The sequence below is a fragment of the Microchirus variegatus genome (genome assembly GCF_963457635.1).
Source record: "Microchirus variegatus genome assembly, chromosome: 7".
Classification (NCBI taxonomy): Eukaryota; Metazoa; Chordata; class Actinopteri; order Pleuronectiformes; family Soleidae; genus Microchirus; species Microchirus variegatus.
Genome location: NC_139808.1, coordinates 21,452,375 through 21,469,106, shown reverse-complemented (window position 1 = coordinate 21,469,106; position 16,732 = coordinate 21,452,375). Strand labels below are relative to the sequence as shown.

General features: G+C 40.9%; 1 protein-coding gene and 1 long non-coding RNA gene across 2 annotated transcripts; both read left to right on the top strand.

Annotated features, from left to right (window-relative positions):
• Positions 1-106: 106 nt before the first annotated feature.
• On the top strand, positions 107-10,611 carry pa2g4a (proliferation-associated 2G4, a). The gene is made up of 13 exons (XM_083892453.1): positions 107-287; positions 1,459-1,587; positions 2,377-2,482; positions 3,522-3,591; positions 3,682-3,774; positions 5,832-5,895; positions 6,088-6,166; positions 6,311-6,389; positions 7,558-7,691; positions 7,811-7,905; positions 8,414-8,541; positions 8,658-8,711; positions 9,369-10,611. Exons 1-13 carry the CDS (start codon positions 206-208, stop codon positions 9,429-9,431), a joined length of 1,176 nt encoding a protein of 391 aa, XP_083748579.1. The 5' UTR covers positions 107-205; the 3' UTR covers positions 9,432-10,611.
• A 1,175-nt stretch (positions 10,612-11,786) lies between these two features.
• LOC310930104 lies at positions 11,787-13,896 on the top strand. The gene is made up of 4 exons (XR_014592890.1): positions 11,787-11,863; positions 11,964-11,990; positions 13,140-13,162; positions 13,579-13,896. It is a non-coding gene; the product is annotated as an uncharacterized lncRNA (long non-coding RNA).
• Positions 13,897-16,732: the final 2,836 nt, after the last annotated feature.

Genomic DNA, 16,732 nt, shown 5'->3' with positions numbered 1-16,732 from the left:
ACCTTCATTCAAGACCTTTCACAGTGGCTTCCCCGCATTTTGGCAGCGCTGGGTTGTTGTGACGTCAAAAGCGTAATGTGGGCGAGGCTTGGGGGGAGAAGCGGGAGGCCCCTGTCAGCAGAAGCGGCCAGAGCCGAGCTGAGCCGAACCGTAGGGTAGCTGTAGATGTTCCAGACAGTGCAGCGACCGAAACTTCACTGCCAAGATGTCTGACGATGAGCAAGAGCAGACCGTTGCTGAGGACCTGGTAGTCACCAAATACAAGATGGGGGGTGACATCGCCAACCGTAAGTCAGTTGTAAATGATGTAAACCTTCAGTGACCGGACGAGGACGAGATACCGCGTCGGCCCGTGGCGCCGTCAGCTCCCTTCGTTAGTTCCCCAACATCAGCAGCCGTCGCCGCCATGTGGTTTACATGCGAGACACACATATGCTACACTGAATAGGCTAGCTAGCAGGTGCAGCTGGTTCATTTTTAGCCGATGCTAGCTCATCTGTTAGCTGCTTCACAGATAGAGCTGCCTGCCCTTTACTGCTGGTGGAGGCTAACTAACCCGTTAGCTCTGTATATTGCCTAAAAATTTAAAGCTGCGGATATTAAGTCAATTCACTTTTATTTCGTTGTCCACACAGACGAGCTTAAGAGTTTGTCTTAGTTATAATAAGTGACATTAGTAAGTCTGCTATAGGGTCTTCTTGAATGAGCGGGCATGCTCACAATATCTTTGTCACCTCTGTTTTTACACACCGAGTCATTTATCCAGTGGTGGTGCAGGGATGCCTTTGGATAATATTACTTCAAATATCAGTATGATACATTAATACATTTTCTAGAGGTGTGAATCACATTATGATAACGGTCACCTGGACAAATGAGACTCTCCACACAGATAATCTCACTCACTCATTCATCTTCTACAGCTTTATCCTCCACATGAGGGTCATGGACACACCGTGGTGCCAATCCCAGCTTACATACGGCTATTTGTCCCCTGTCATAGAGATAAATCTCCATCCACACTCCAATCTACAGTCAATGTAGAATGTCTGAATGTTTTTTGGACTGTGGGAGGAAACCCACACACACATGCAAGAGAAGGACAACATGCAAACTCCATAGAAATGCCCTTGTTCCAAATACCTACACTTCATACTTCTTGCTTCATGCTCTTTGTATTGTAGGCCTGTCTATGCAGTATCCATTGTATATTATCATTATGACGATTTTTGAAATATTTTTAACATTCAACTGTAATGCACCATTTTATGTAAAGATCTTGGATAATATCAGTTTTGATCCAATCCAATCCACTTTATTTATAAAGCACAAGTTTAAACAAACAAACTGTTACCAAAGTGCTGATCATAATATCTAAGACAAAATATAAGACATCCACCACCTAGTCTTGTCTTAGTGTCTTGGCTTAATTTAATCCTTGCTTCTTGTCTCACCCAGAGGCTCTTCGTCTGGTGGTGGAAGCAGCCAAGCCTGGGGTGTCTGTTCTCAGCCTCTGTGAGAAAGGGGACTCTTATATAATGACTGAGACAGGAAAGGTCTTCAAGAAGGAAAAGGAAATGAAGAAAGGTGAGGCAAAGATTATACGTTGCACCAAAAGAAATATCCCTAGACTGTTCAGACCTGGTATTAACATCCGTGTCACGTGATTGGACAGCACTAAGTACAGTTCTAAACACTCCTAGTTTGTCCTGGGTTTGTCCTCAGATCTGATCACAAAAAAACACATTTAGAGGAGGTTTTAGGACACGTGTGGCCATGTTTTCAGGCATGCATGAACACAGGACATCTGTCCTCATGACGGATTAAAGATGGCCGTCTCAGCTGTCATCCTTTGACCCACTGTGGTTTGACCTCTCCTTTAAAAAAAGAAAAAAAGAAACGTTTTTCACTCATTCACACAGATGATTTAAGTTTTCTAATGATAAAAATAATTGTCATGTTTCAGCAGTGTTAGGAGAGCTTTCAGTTAATCGGCTTCTTCTGTGGGCACACACACACACACTGAAACAAACAGGTTGACATCAAACACATCTGTACACTCGGACTCTTTAAATTAATTTTTTATCCCCAAAAGACATGATGTCATTGTTTATTTGCATACAGGGTGTGGGAAGCCACATCTGATCTCTTGTGTTGCATCTAGGATGCATTTTAGTGCCACCTGAACTTAAGGCTATTCGCATGTGATCGAAATTGAATTCCACGTCTGAACAGAGCCCTAGATGCAGTGGCCATACACATGAACGCTAACCAATTGGTGAACCAGTTGTCACACCCTCTTTCCTTCTATCTTTTCTTGCTAAATGTGGGTGATTTCCAAATGAAGACTTGGTGGTTCTCTCTCCCCTCCTCTAGGTATTGCCTTTCCCACCAGCGTCTCAGTCAATAACTGTGTTTGCCACTTCTCTCCCCTGAAGAGTGACCCTGACTACGCACTTAAAGATGGGGATCTGGTCAAAATGTAGGCACCACGATCTGCAATAACGTCACCCCCTTCCTCGTCCGTGTGTGCTCAGTCCCTCCGTGTGTTGCCCTCCCTTATTCCCTTGTGGTATTTTGGCTTTCATGTCAGTTTTTTTCTCAGCTTCATCTCTATGATCTTGTCTTTCTGTCTGTCCTGTGTAACAAACAAGTAAGGTTAGATGTTTTTAGCACAGATGTTTTTGCAGACTTCAACTCTTAAATGTTTCCAATGCAGTTAATCTGGCAACCAAGGATTATTTTCATACTTAATCTGTTGATTTAGTTGTTTGGTCCATAACATTTCTGAAAAATGCTTCCCACACCTTGGAATGATGTGTCTTCTTTTGTCCATTAACCAAAATGATTCAGTTTTAGTTATATAGTCTTTGTTATATGAAACCAGAAAGAAGCCTGAAAATAGTCACATTTAAGAAGGTGTAAAACCAGAGAACATGTTTTAATTGTTAAAACACTCAAAGTGATCAAAATAGTTAGAGATTAATGAAGTAATTGATGAATAATCGATTAATCATTAAAAGAGGAAAGCAGCTCACGTTACTTGTTGTTTGACTCTCGTGTCTTTGTCGTCGTCAATGTTGTTCATGCTACACATAAATGTGTTTTAAATGTTTGTTAAAGTTCATGGTTAAGTTGTTATACACTGGTGGTTTGGCTGATTCTCAATATTCACAGCCTAACTGTCTGGCTGGGTATGTCTGTTACCATATCACTGTCTGTAGTGCTGCTCCTTTGAATTCACTGTCTTCCAGCTGATTTATAGCCACAGAGAACATCTCTATGGGTGAAATCTGCTGATCCATGACAGATTTAAGTTTTTTGTTGGAACTTCTCTTATTGTATAGACTTTTATTAGTTTCATTTTCCTTAGTGGAATATGGTTGACCTTTTGTCCTTCTAAAACTAATTTGATTGCCTCATGCATCAACATTAGTAAGCTTGACAGCTGGGAGACAGTTTAACTTTCATGGTTCATTTTGTTTCACTACTAATTCATAGGCTCTCTTATTTTTTTGTAGAGATCTCGGGGTTCATGTCGATGGCTTTATTGCCAACGTTGCTCACAGCTTTCTTGTGGGAGCCAGTAAGGTAAGGAGACAATTTTAAAATACAGATTTCTGTGTCTTCTTGTTAGGACAATCATTTGAATCCTCTTCTCTTTGTGTCTTACTTTTGTAGGAGAGCCCCATCACTGGCCGTAAAGCTGATGTAGTCAAAGCAGCCCATCTGTGTGCAGAAGCAGCTCTTCGCCTTGTTAAACCTGGTAACCAGGTACATTTAACCACCGATAACCTTAATGAGTTACCTTCTCTACTCTGCTTTTAGATTGCTCTTAACTCTAACAGTAGTAATACCTTTAACAACCGCTGATTTGGGCAACACAACGACCAAACCCCCACCTGCTTCTCTGAAATCACCAGTGTGGAAATATTTTGTCAACAATATTCGCATTGTAAGCTATGTTGTTGTCCGCATGCGTCATAGGGACATAGAACTATAGTAACTACAACAACAACTATGTTAACACAGGCAAGTCTCTGTCAAAATTTGACTTGCGCTAAAGCGATAACTAGTGCTATGTGACCTTATTCAGTGGTGGAAAACCCTGGATTTATTTGGTGCATTCATGTTGTTTAGTTGTACATTGCAAACAATCACTCATGACAACATGTAGACAATAGATTTGGGAATTAAAAAATTCAATAAGGTATTATGACATAGAACCAATGATCCTAGACCAGGGGTCTGCAACCCGCGGCTCCGGAGCCGCATGCGGCTCTTAAGCCCCTCTGCAGTGGCTCCCTGGAGCTTTGAAAACATTTTTTTTATTATTATTTTTCATTTATAACTCACTACAAAATAATTATTTATATCAAATCATATTACTGCTTTCTCTTCCCCATCTCTTGCCGCTCCTGTCGGGGCTCGCGCACCGTGACGTTTCTGACTTTGCGCTCATGTGGACAGCGCAGCTTTAATTGTAATCGTAATCGTGCCTGGTTTAGCTTTTTCCCCACTTGTGATGGTCACAGCTGTGTGGACAGCAGGCTTTTAGCCAGCAGGGCGTCCGGGCGTCCTGGGGACATTAGACGCCCTACTTTTAGGCAGGACGCCCTAAAGACGCCCTATTGTTCCCCCGGTAACCACCGAAACGATGTTGTGATGACGGGCGGGTATAGACAGACGCGTGCTGGATGTAGTTTTTGCCAGCACGCGCCTGTTGCGCCTGTTGCGCCTGTCTATACCCGCTTAGAGTCTGTCCAAGATCAGTTTGGAACACCACAAGTTTCCAACAAGATGAGAGTACACGGTGGAACATCACCTATTAAATGCTGGAAAGTCTCTTTGCGCAAAAGCGAAACTTGGCTGCAGCGCAGCTCGGAACTCCCCGCGACATTCTCTTCTCTCTCTCCCTTTGAGCAGTTAACTAAAGAGATCAGCTCACCTGATGCATCCGTTATTCCCTTAATTACAGCGCTAAAGCATCTTCTAAAGAAAGAATGAGACCACGGAGTAAAAACAATGAAAAGTGCGCTCTTAATCGATCCTCGTCATAAAGATCATTATGTATGTGTCATATATGGATGTGTGGATAAAATTGCGCATAGAAAAAAGGCCCGCACCAGATGAGGGGCACCCTCTATAATTGCAATGCCTTGACTTTAGTGATGTCAGTACACACAGTCCCAGCCATAACAAAGTTTGATTTAAATAAAATAAAATATATGTTGCAAAATTGGCACAATAATTAATTTCGGTTTTTCAGTTTCTTTCCATTTTGAGTTACTTGCCCTTACTTCATGAGTCACCATAATGGTCCTTCAAAGAACCTCAGATGCCCCATTTTTACCTGAAATTTTCAAAAGCTCCACATTTGGGGGGGGGGTGACTATTTAAATGTTGGGGTCTGTGTTATCTTAATTTTAAGGGTCAAATAGGTTTTGCGGCTCCAGATGAATTTTATTTCGGGGAGAGGGGCCAAAAATGGCTCCTTTGATAGTAAAGGTTGCCGACCCCTGGTCCTAGACTAAACTACACAAGTCTAAAAGAGATAGAGAAAAAGTTAAAATTGAATCATGAACCTAAAATCTAATTGAATCAAAGATTTGAACAATTATGACACCCCTAATTTGTAGGTAATAATGCAACTCACTGCTGACGCTCTAATGCACTTGCTCTACCGCTCCTCTCTGTAGGATGTTGTTGTACAGTAAATGAATAAATGTCTGTGCTAGCAGCTAGCTGTGTTAGCATTTTCAAACTGTTACTGCTCAGTCAAAGTTGTATTTTGCATGTGAAAGTAATAATTATTTTCCTCCTTCTGTCAGAACACTCAAGTGACAGAAGCCTGGAGCAAGATCGCTCAGTCGTTCAAATGCACACCTATTGAGGGTGAGTGGCCCTCACTGTGTCATCATTTACGTTTGGATGGACTTAAATTTCCTTCTTGAGTCATCTCAGACATCTCACTTAACTGGAAGATCCCCGTTGCCCATTAAAATTATACTATAATATGAATGAAATGGTTAATTTGACCTGTTTTTAAAGCTATTTTGTTCTTTTTGTCTCTTTGTTTTTATAAAGGTATGCTGTCTCATCAGCTTAAACAGCATGTCATAGATGGAGAAAAGACCATAATCCAAAACCCAACAGACCAGCAAAGGTACCTAACATTACCTTTTAGTAATCAGCAGAGGGAAGAGGAAGTTCTGACTTGTACACTTCTATATGCAGGGATGTCTTTCTCAGTATATGAAGTATGTGCTCATCTTTCTCTGACTGGCTGCTATTGACACTGAATTTTCAGGAAGGACCATGAGAAAGCAGAATTTGAGGTGCATGAAGTCTATGCTGTGGATGTCTTGATTAGCACCGGAGAAGGGAAGGTCAGTGTTCTCTTGTCTTTTCCTGCTCTCTACCCATAGCTACATAGCTTTTTGCAGTAGTGTCCTCTTCTTCCAATAACATGGCAGTCAAATCACCAGAACCACCAGTTTCTATTAATTACACTCCCTTTCTGATGCAAATACTCTTATCACATCCATAATTGATGACTGCAACAGTATAATATGGCATATTAATAAAAGTTCTGACACACTCCACCTCCACACTACATCCCTCAGTCTCCACCCCTCTGTTGCTAAACTCCTGTCACCCCGACTTGGGGCCAATTCCAATTCATATCTTAACCCTCAATCTTAACCCTCAAGCTCAACCCTTAATCTTAACTGGCCCTCAAAACCAAGTGTTGAGGGTTATTTTGTCACTTAGAAATGGGACACCCCTTAAATGCAGATACGTCTTCAGACTGCGAGGGGCAGAATAATGTCAAAGCTGCGTCCAGTCTGTCAACTCCAAAAAAGAAGAAGACAAACACATTTACGTCATGATTATTTATTTATTTATTATTTAATTTCAGTCAAGTTATTAGGTTGTCAGTTAGTTATAAGATGAAACTCATACAAATACCACAACCACGGATATATTCAGCTGACAGTTACCACACACCACGGCTTATTGAAGGGTTACCGATAGCAAACGATCGCGTGTGCGCGCCGGCCAGCTATTGACAAACGATCGTAAAATAAAAATAAATGTTACACAACAATGACGTCAGTAATCCATAATATGGGCCTAAACTAGGGTAATACAATGGTTTTCTTAATTTTTATATCTCTATTAACAAAGAAAATGCTTAATTTGTATCGCACTCGCTTCGCTGCTTTCGACGCCATCTTTCTCATGTGAAAACACGCAATGCATTCTGGGTAGCCCTTGCTCCCAAGGGTGGTCTTGGAAAATCTCAATATTGAGGGCTTTACAGCCCTTAAACTTGCCCCTCAACTTAATTTTCCTGAGAATCGGGACAGCACTTGCACTAGCGAGAGCGCGCATTTTTGAGATTGAGGGTTAAGCAAGGAATTGGAATTCACCCTAGTACTGGCTCTGGGGGTCACAGAACCTTCTCCTAAAATGTGTATGTTTTTATTTTATTTTTGTAAAAATCATAAAAAAAAAAAAAAATGTAATTAACTAATTTTCATTAACACTTAGGCCAGAGATGGAGGTCTGAGGACCACCATTTACAAGAGGGACCCTGGTAAGCAGTATGGCTTGAAAATGAAAACTTCACGTACTTTCTTCAGCGAAGTGGAACGACGATTTGATGTCATGCCCTTCACTCTGAGGTATGAAAGCCACACTTACATTTGTTGTCATGACAATACATTGTCCACCCCATGCTGAAAGTCTTGTGTAGGTTTACAGCAGCTTGAATATGTTAGCTTTATTCTCCATTCTCCAACAGGGCATTTGAGGATGAAGCCAAAGCTCGTCTGGGTGTGGTGGAGTGTGCCAAACATGAATTGTTACAGCCCTTCAGTGTACTACATGAGAAAGAAGGCGAGTGCTTTTAAATAGACCATTCTCTTTATATTAAGCCATTTTTCTATTGATTGGAACAGTTTGGTTTGGTACAGAACGGTGCATATTTATTTACATTTTCATTGGGAATATTACTAAAACAATCAGCTTCAACCATTACATTCCAGCATTGTAACGTTAGGTCAGGGTGGAACAAGACCGGCTCCACCTACGTCAGTCAGCCGATGGGGCAACTGAAAAAATGTGACTTTCCTTGACTGGTGTTTCGCCTGCATTCTATTCTCGTAGAAACTGAGCAGGAAAAAAAGGGCTGCTGGATGTCCTCATGTCCTTCGTTATCTGTTATGTCGAGTTCGATGTTCGGTGTCACGCTACGTGTCTCGCAATCGAGTAAAGGTACTGTTCTCGCAAGCCGGACCCAGGGCTTTACCATTCGAAATTGTACTGCACTGTACCAAACTGAACCATACCATGATGGAAACACAGCATATTAACCACCTCAGTCTATCTGTGTGTTTGTTCCCAGGGGAGTTTGTAGCTCAGTTTAAGTTCACAGTGCTGCTCATGGCCAACGGGCCTCACAGAATCACCAGCGGCCCCTTCGACCCAGAGCTCTACAAGTCGGAGCATGAAGTCCAGGATCCAGATCTAAGGGTGAGACATTGAAATAACCGGGCATACACCGAGCTCCTTTATCACACACAGGAAGTGGCTGAATTAAGCATTTTAATCATTTTACTTAATAATGAAACGTCTCCTCTCTTCCCCAGACTTTACTCCAGAGTTCTGCAAGCCGTAAAACACAGAAGAAGAAGAAAAAGAAGGTGACTTTTTTTCTTTTTAATAATAAATAGAAAAATGATCTCCAGCTCATATGCCTCATGTGTTTACCATTAACAAAAGTTGACATTGAAATCTCACCGTTTGACCATTTTCACACTGAAGATATTTCAGAAATCACTCACTACTCGCAATACAGTTCACAACATAGTAAGTTTGTCCTTTTTTTTAGTGCTGCTCAAGAGTTATACCCAACAAAGTACATTAATGGTGCATCCTCAGATCAGATTTTTTTTTTGAATGCATTAAAGGTGCTTTGGGACACATGTAGCCACATTCCTCAGCATACTTCTGTATTCTCATATTAAAAAGTTTTTTTGTTTTTTAAACGATACATCACTGAGTGTCGTTCTGTGATTTACTCATCTCCTCCTTTCTACCTGTCACTAGCACTGAACAGACATATCTGTACAGTCAGACTCGTTGAGGACATAATTTTGCTCCAGTGGACAGACATGATGTCGCTGTGTATTTGAATTGTGTGTGAAAGAAGCGAAATTTGATGACATGTTTGTGTCTTGGCTGTCTGCATGTGATCATGTTTCTAATGACGGATGTTAATATCAGGTCTTGACAGGGTCTAAGAGAAGAGAGTATTCAATTTACTAATGTGTCACTACCTTTCTCTTCCCATCCTACAGGCCTCAAAGACAGCAGAAAATGCAACTGGACAGCCAGCTGAGGGCACAGAAGCCGCAGGATAAATGAATGAATAAACGGATAAATAATTCAACACTGCCTTTCCTCACATGTAACACCACGGAGAACCAAAAGAAGACAACAATGTGCCCCAAATTCTCTGCCCATCGCCCCCAGTAGATGATGATATCACACTATTAAACTGAATTCAAGATACTTCTGGACATGGTTGAATAATTCTAGGATCCAATGTGGACTAAATGCTTTTAACCCTTTGCTGTTGTATCATGAAAGGATTTCTACTGTTGTCACATTTGCACAGGAATAAAAAACACCGTCTGCAAATAGTTAAACACATTTCAAAAGACTTTGCCAAATGGTAGATCAACAATTGGTGTCTGTTTTGGTAAATTGCAAATTTCTTATTGGTAAAAGTGAAACTTGTGTTAACAGAGTAAAGGGTTAGTTAGTTAGTTAACGGTTTCTTTATTCATATTTGTCATCACATTGGAAAGAAAAGGGATGTTTTGATGTGACTTTACAATTGTTAACCTTTGGAAACAAAATGTAAGCAAGCTTCTGGACTTGTCTTTGTTTAAACAAAAATAATCATGAAAAAAAATGTTTTCTCATTCGTTTTTTGGAAGATTGAAATACTTGTCACCTCATTAATCAGTCAGGATGACACCGTTTGTCATCCACTGCATTATGACAACGGAAACTCATCTTTTTTGGATCACACCATGCAGTCAAAGGTTAAGTTGTCAAGTGTTACAATAATTCTAAAAAGATGTTTGTTTTCTGCCTCCAGAGATAAATGTATGGTTAACCTTTTAATCCTCACTTCCCGACTACATGTATTTGATGTAGTTTTTGAGGTTTTCTAAGGCAACAACATGAGTGGAACAACAGTATGTTTTAAACGTGGGGGGGGGGGAACAATTGTAATCTTGACTTTAGGGAACCAACTGCTGCGTTTACTGCCATTACCGTTTACCCCTTTAAAAGTAAAAATCATGCTCCAACTTTGAAATACTTTTCTCTTTGTAAAAGCCTCTTTACATCAGTCTCGTGAAACATGGGAACTGAAGCAGACATGTTTCTTGTGTTGGGTTGGACCAGATCTTAAAGGCCTGAGTTTAATTTGATAGTCACAAACTGTCGGGTCATGTTTTTCAACAAGTGAATATGTTGAGAAAAGTCAAATCCTGCTTTGTTGCTCAGTCGCCAGGTGGTTGAAGGATATTTACATCTAATGAAATAAAAACATTTTCATACATTTGTTACTGAAGGTTTTTGTCTTGTTTTCAAAAATACTGCCTTAAAATATCAAGTTAGGGTAAAATAACAGTTAGGATTGGATATGAGCTGAGCCTGAGCAGTGGTAATGTTTCCCAGAGTGATTAATTAATTTTTTTGGCTTTCATTAATGGTTCAGAATAATTCGTCGAAGTTCGAATCTCGCCCCAAGCAGAAAACACAAACACAAAAGCATTTAACGCAATAACATTATCTCACAATGGAAACGCAAACAAAAAAGCTGACAACACAACGGAAATGGATGTCAAAACGGAAACGCAACTCAAAAAACAACTGGTCGATCGCGGGAAACAATGTTTTTCGTTGTTTTTTCGTGTTTTCTGCTTTTGTGTTATGTGATTTGTGTTTCCGTTTTGAGTTAATGTTTTTGTGTTTTGTGATTTGCGTTTGTGTTTTGCACATCAGCGTCACCGTACTTTAGCAAGCATTGCAGATTCACATTATAGTGATCAAGAAGAACTTGGAGTTGTTAGACATTTTATGTCAGGAAAAGTTTAAAATATTGCTATCTAGATAAGATACTGTCATAAGAATACACATCATTCAGGTGCACTGTCAGGATACTGACTAAAATTAAATACGATTCAAGAATTATTTATTGTTTGATTGGCTCTTGGCTTCAAAGCAATACACAGCATTATAAATATGTGCAACGGTTAAATAGCATTAGAAAAAAAGACATGTCAGTAGCATATACAGTAAGCAATAAATAACTACATTCACACGTTCCAACGTACATTCATTAACACCACTATTCAGCCAGTGCCAACATTTGAGAGAGGAAATTAAGTTAAAAATGTCAATTTTCCTTTTAAATAACAAATATATTGAACAATAACACTGCAGTAAAAATATAAAGGTGCTGTAGTGTCTCATGTTGGGAGGTATTTGAGTCCATTGTTGTCAGTAGGTTTTGAAACACTGGCCAATTAAACTATAAACCTGTTATGAGTTCTAACTATCGCTATTTTGACTGACTTGTGAAACGCTTGGTTTACTCGTCTGACGTATTAACAACATGGCGTCAATCACAGCTGAGCTTTTTTAACGAGTGCTTTTACTGTGGACTACATTTCCCATGAGCGGCCGGAGGAGTGAGCGATGACGTCAGTGGCTTTATAAAGGCTACCATCTTTGATCGTCACATCCTCTTTCCGTTGCTCTTCTCGCCTTTGAGGTATTGGCACCCGTTTCTCCTCTGAAACAATCCGAAGCAATCATTGACTTTATTCTGTCATCCGCATTATCTGATAACTGTTTTTACTTCACTTTTACAGAAACCTCTCCTCACGATGAGAGCTAAGGTAATGTGACTTTTCATTGTCTGTATTTAAGCGTTTGCTGTTCTCTCCCGCTTCAGTCAGCGCTGCTAGCTAGCTTATTTTGTCTGTTGTGACCTTATTTTTGTTATTTTCTTGTGTTTTCAGTTGTTTGTCTGTTGTTGTTTGTCTACTTTTATCTAACTGTCTGTACCAGCGCTGAAAGTGCAGCAAATACGCTATTGACACAGCATTATTAGTGAAATGTAGCGGAAATGCTAATGCTAGTCTGGGCCCTGTTTGCTGCATTGCACGCTGCGGCACTAGCACCGCCCCACATGTGTGTGTATATTTGCTGAGGCTGTAATTATCGATTATTCTTGGTTGATGTGACCATTTTCTTTACAGTACAGGTATTAATTTCATTGGATATCGTGAACAGTTAAAATTGTCAATTATTAACCTAATTAATTTGACAATGTCCTTAAACCATATAGTTAGATTCATGTTATAGGATAACAAACTAGAAACGACTTACAGTAGTAGTGGAAATCATGAATGTTTTTTTCAACAATAGGTGTAATGTGAGTAGTTGACTATTTATTGTTTTTGCAGCCAAAATATAAATCTATATGCACAGGATTGCTGTGCAATTGTAAGAAAATTCGATGACGCCATCTTAAATGATAACGACGATATCATCTTATGACGGCACTTGCCCTATTAAAACACGTTCTTCTACTTTTAACAGAAACCCACGTTTCTATCTGAAATGATATCTAAGAATGCATCATTTCAATTGTAATTGCAATTGTCATTACTTCTGTCCACCAAGTACTTTGTATGTAGGGGTGGTGCTGTATAAGGGCAGGTTTAATTTAATCATGCTGGTTGCCATTGGGGGAGGAAGTGCTGCATTCAAAGGAAATTTATCTTTCTGGCAAGCTCTTGGCCCAGACAAAACCAGCATGAGGAACAATCTCCTGTATAGTTAAACTTATGCATTCATTGCCGTATAAGCTCTTTAAATATGTTAAACATCTATTGCAATAACTGGAAATTGTCAATATGTGGTAGGGTCCTTGTGTACATCGTCATCTCATTGTCCACTTTGGTGTTTATCAGTGAGAAGGAGAGTACAGGTCTACTTCACTTGTAATTGCTGGACATTGACACATGTTCTTTATCTTTCAGTGGAGGAAGAAGCGTATGCGCAGGTAAGCGAAGTTCACTTTAATCTGTTATCGTGTCGTGTGGTTATTCAAATTTTAAGTAAACATCTTAAGGGGATTGGACATGAAATACGTGTTGTAAACCGGTCTGGTGATGGTATCACTGAGACGGGCTGTGCCTCATGAAATGCCTGTGGCATTTTATATTCCAATTGATCCATGTTAAAGTAGGATGACCTGAAATGTCGGCATGTGCAGACTACTCATCAGGTGTTAAATGGGCTGGTGACTACAAATATTTGTAGGATAATTTCCAGTGACTTGAGTATTTTTGAAGGAAGTTGTCTGTCTCAAATGTATCCAACTAAAGGGTTTTTAAAGCATGTTGTAGCTGTATAATGCATTTTTTACATTTCCACTGGGCCTTTTTGTATGGTTTGACTGTGGTTTGTTTTCATTAGGCTGAAGCGTAAAAGGCGAAAGATGAGGCAGAGGTCCAAGTAAGCCCTTATCGCTACCACCACCAGCTGTCGGAACTTCTCCAGGTGACTGACGCAGGTGGCTGAAGTGGAATGTGTAAACGCTATCAGCAGAGGAAACGACCTCTGCTTTCAGATGACTGCACATCACACCGAGCCAGCTGATGTTTGACTGGACGATGGCAAAGACGCTGGATGCATCTCAAATCAGATGGACAGCTGCTGTGTTCATGGACCATCTTACATATTGTTAACCAACAACTGTTATGTGGTGTAATAAACCAACACTGTTTAAAAGTTCACCATGTCCCAGAATATTAACTTTATTACATGACTGGCTTGAGTGTCTAACATTGTATTGTGTAAAGTATTCTATAGCTCAGATTTAGCACCACTATGTAACTTAATTTCCTATGACTTGTACCAAAGATGAAAATAACTTGGTGAACTGTGTCCAGTTACATTTTTGGTCATCATACTTGGCCAAAAGGGAGTTCAATCTGAACGTGTTGCTGTGCAAATGAGTGGCGGGCAAATTTGTCTGCCACTTAATCATCTTTACCCAGCGCAGCACTAGATCAAATGCTGAAAACTGGTTTTCTGTGATGCCACACTTAAAATAGCAGTTACAAATATAGTTTGAAGGGAAACTTGAACGTCTGAAGCTATCCCAACTATACAAAAAAGTTAATGTTTTTTATGAAGGCTCTTACAGAAAATGTTCCCTCTGTTTTATTCTGAGCTAGGCATGGGGAACAAACAAGAAATTACATTTCTTTATGTACAATAAATTTAGGCTGAACTAGTGAAAACAAGGGCACATCTAAATAGTTGTCTGAAATGGAGACGAGCATGTACCTAGGATTACATCGGTCCAGCTGTCACGTTGACTACAGCAAAATTTGAGTCCATTAATTTTAAACTATCACATTCCACATTGAGTAAGATATCCTTGCTCTAATGCACTACTCGCAATAAGTTGGGGATATTATTTACGTGAACGTTTTTCGTTGCATAAACATTCTCTTTGATGTTACTGTTAATGAATGGGAAGAAACACCATTTTCATTAGTTTATTTATTACCCCAAAAATTAAGACAAGGATAGCCTCAAATAACGAAAAAATGACTGTCGATAGCGGGTGTTTCCACCATTTGCCGTATTGACAGCGACGTCTCATTCTCCTCCCTAACCTCATGATGCTGTTCTGAGGCAATGCGTTCCACTCTTCCACAAGTGCTACACAGTTCTGCCAGGTCACGTGAGGGTGGGGTACGATCATCCAGTCTCTGCTTCAGCTGGGTCCAGACGTGCTCTATGGGGTTCAGGTCAGGGGACACTGCTGGCCATACCATATGAGGCACTCATGAAGTCGAGCTGTGACAATTCTTGCACGACGTAGTGGAGCATTATCATCCATGAACAGAAAGTTGGGGGGTGTGCTGGCGGAATTGAGGAATTATTATGTCTCTGAGGTGTGAACGTGCAGTGACTGAGCCATCTACAAAAAACAAATCTGTTTTGTGCTGACTGGTGATGCCTGCCCAGACTGCAGAGGTGATTCTTGAGTCTGTAGGGGCCCTAAGCAAAAATTCCCAGGGGCCCTTTCCTTATGTAATGCAAATACTATGATAGATATGCAAATAATCCTTTTCATTTTCCAACTTGGAGAACGATAACTTCACAGAGGTTAAAGTGAGGTGGGGCCACTTTAGGGAGGTTTCCTACTCTGATGTCATTGCAAATCGCCCATTGTTTTTAAGGGGGACGGGGAGGCGGCTGGTCACTGCACATTTCAGTAAAAACAGCCCTCAGGCTCCAAGTGTCGGGGGGGCCCCCTATCCGCTCGGGTCCCCAAGCAGTTGCCTGCCTTGCCTGTTCACAAGCTGCGCCTCTGCCAGACTGTTGCACCTCCTCCACCAAAGCGAACCCTGGGGACCATGTTGTCCTCGGCGTATCTCTCACCCCGTCTTCTCCAGCAATGCTAACGACCATCATTTCTGTACAAGGTTACCCGACATCAGTGAACAGGATGGTACACCACTGCTGCATTTTCCAGGTCATATGGCCTTGTGCCCACTGCAAACGTTCACAACGGTGTCTTGGTGTCAGTGGAGTCACCTGCAACGGTCGCCTGGCATTCAAGCTAAAGTGATGGAGTCGGTTGCGAATGGTTTGTCTGGAAACTCTAGTTCTCCTCACATCCCTTAAACGGGCCTGCAGCTGTGTGGCAGTTGCATAACGATGTCTGAGTGCATAGGTCCTTAGGTACTGGTCATCGTTGCGGTCTGTCACTCGTGGGGCTCCACTCCTGGGTCTGTTACAAACTCTGCCAGTTGTTCTGTGTCTTGATGCAAGTCTGCTGATGACACTTTGAGACGCACCAAGTTCACGAGCAGCATCTGACTGCCTGCCACCGACCCGAAGGCTCGCTACGGCTAGGTGGCGCTGCTCGTCCGTTAAGTGACGTTGTGTGCTGTTTGAATGATGAACTGGAAATGACTTACTGACAAATACCAGCCAAAAATCTCTGAAGTGAATCAAACACTGTATGTATGAACTCCACTGAGTCTCTCACAATACCCCTAACTTATTGTGTGTAGTGTAATTCTCATCCAACCAAATCTGGTCTATATGTAAAATAAGAACTTTTTCCCCCAGCAGGATGACATTGATCTGTGATGGTGATCTTTGAACAAAGATGTTTGGGCTGTGTGTGAGTGTGCTCATGACCCAAAAGACTAAAAGATGTGGGGAATAACTTGACCATGACCCCTTTTAGGAAACCTAAGAGGAACATTTACTTTTGGGGTTGGACAATAGGATTTAACAGTGCATGGATACATTTGAAGACAGGATTGAGACAGCAGAAAGAGAATGATGATCTGAGAGTAACAATAAAGCAAATGCATCATTCTGAAAAGTATAATTAATATATAATATAATATATCATTTTGATCAGACAGCGTGCCCTTCTTCAGACTTCTTCCTCGTCTATCAGCTTCTCCCTTCAGGGGTCGTCACAGTGGATCATCTGCCCCCATCTTGCCCTATCCCCTGTGTCTTCATTTACACCAACGGTCCTCATACTTCACAACTTCAATGATCCTTCTCTGTAGTCCTCTTTTCCTCGTGC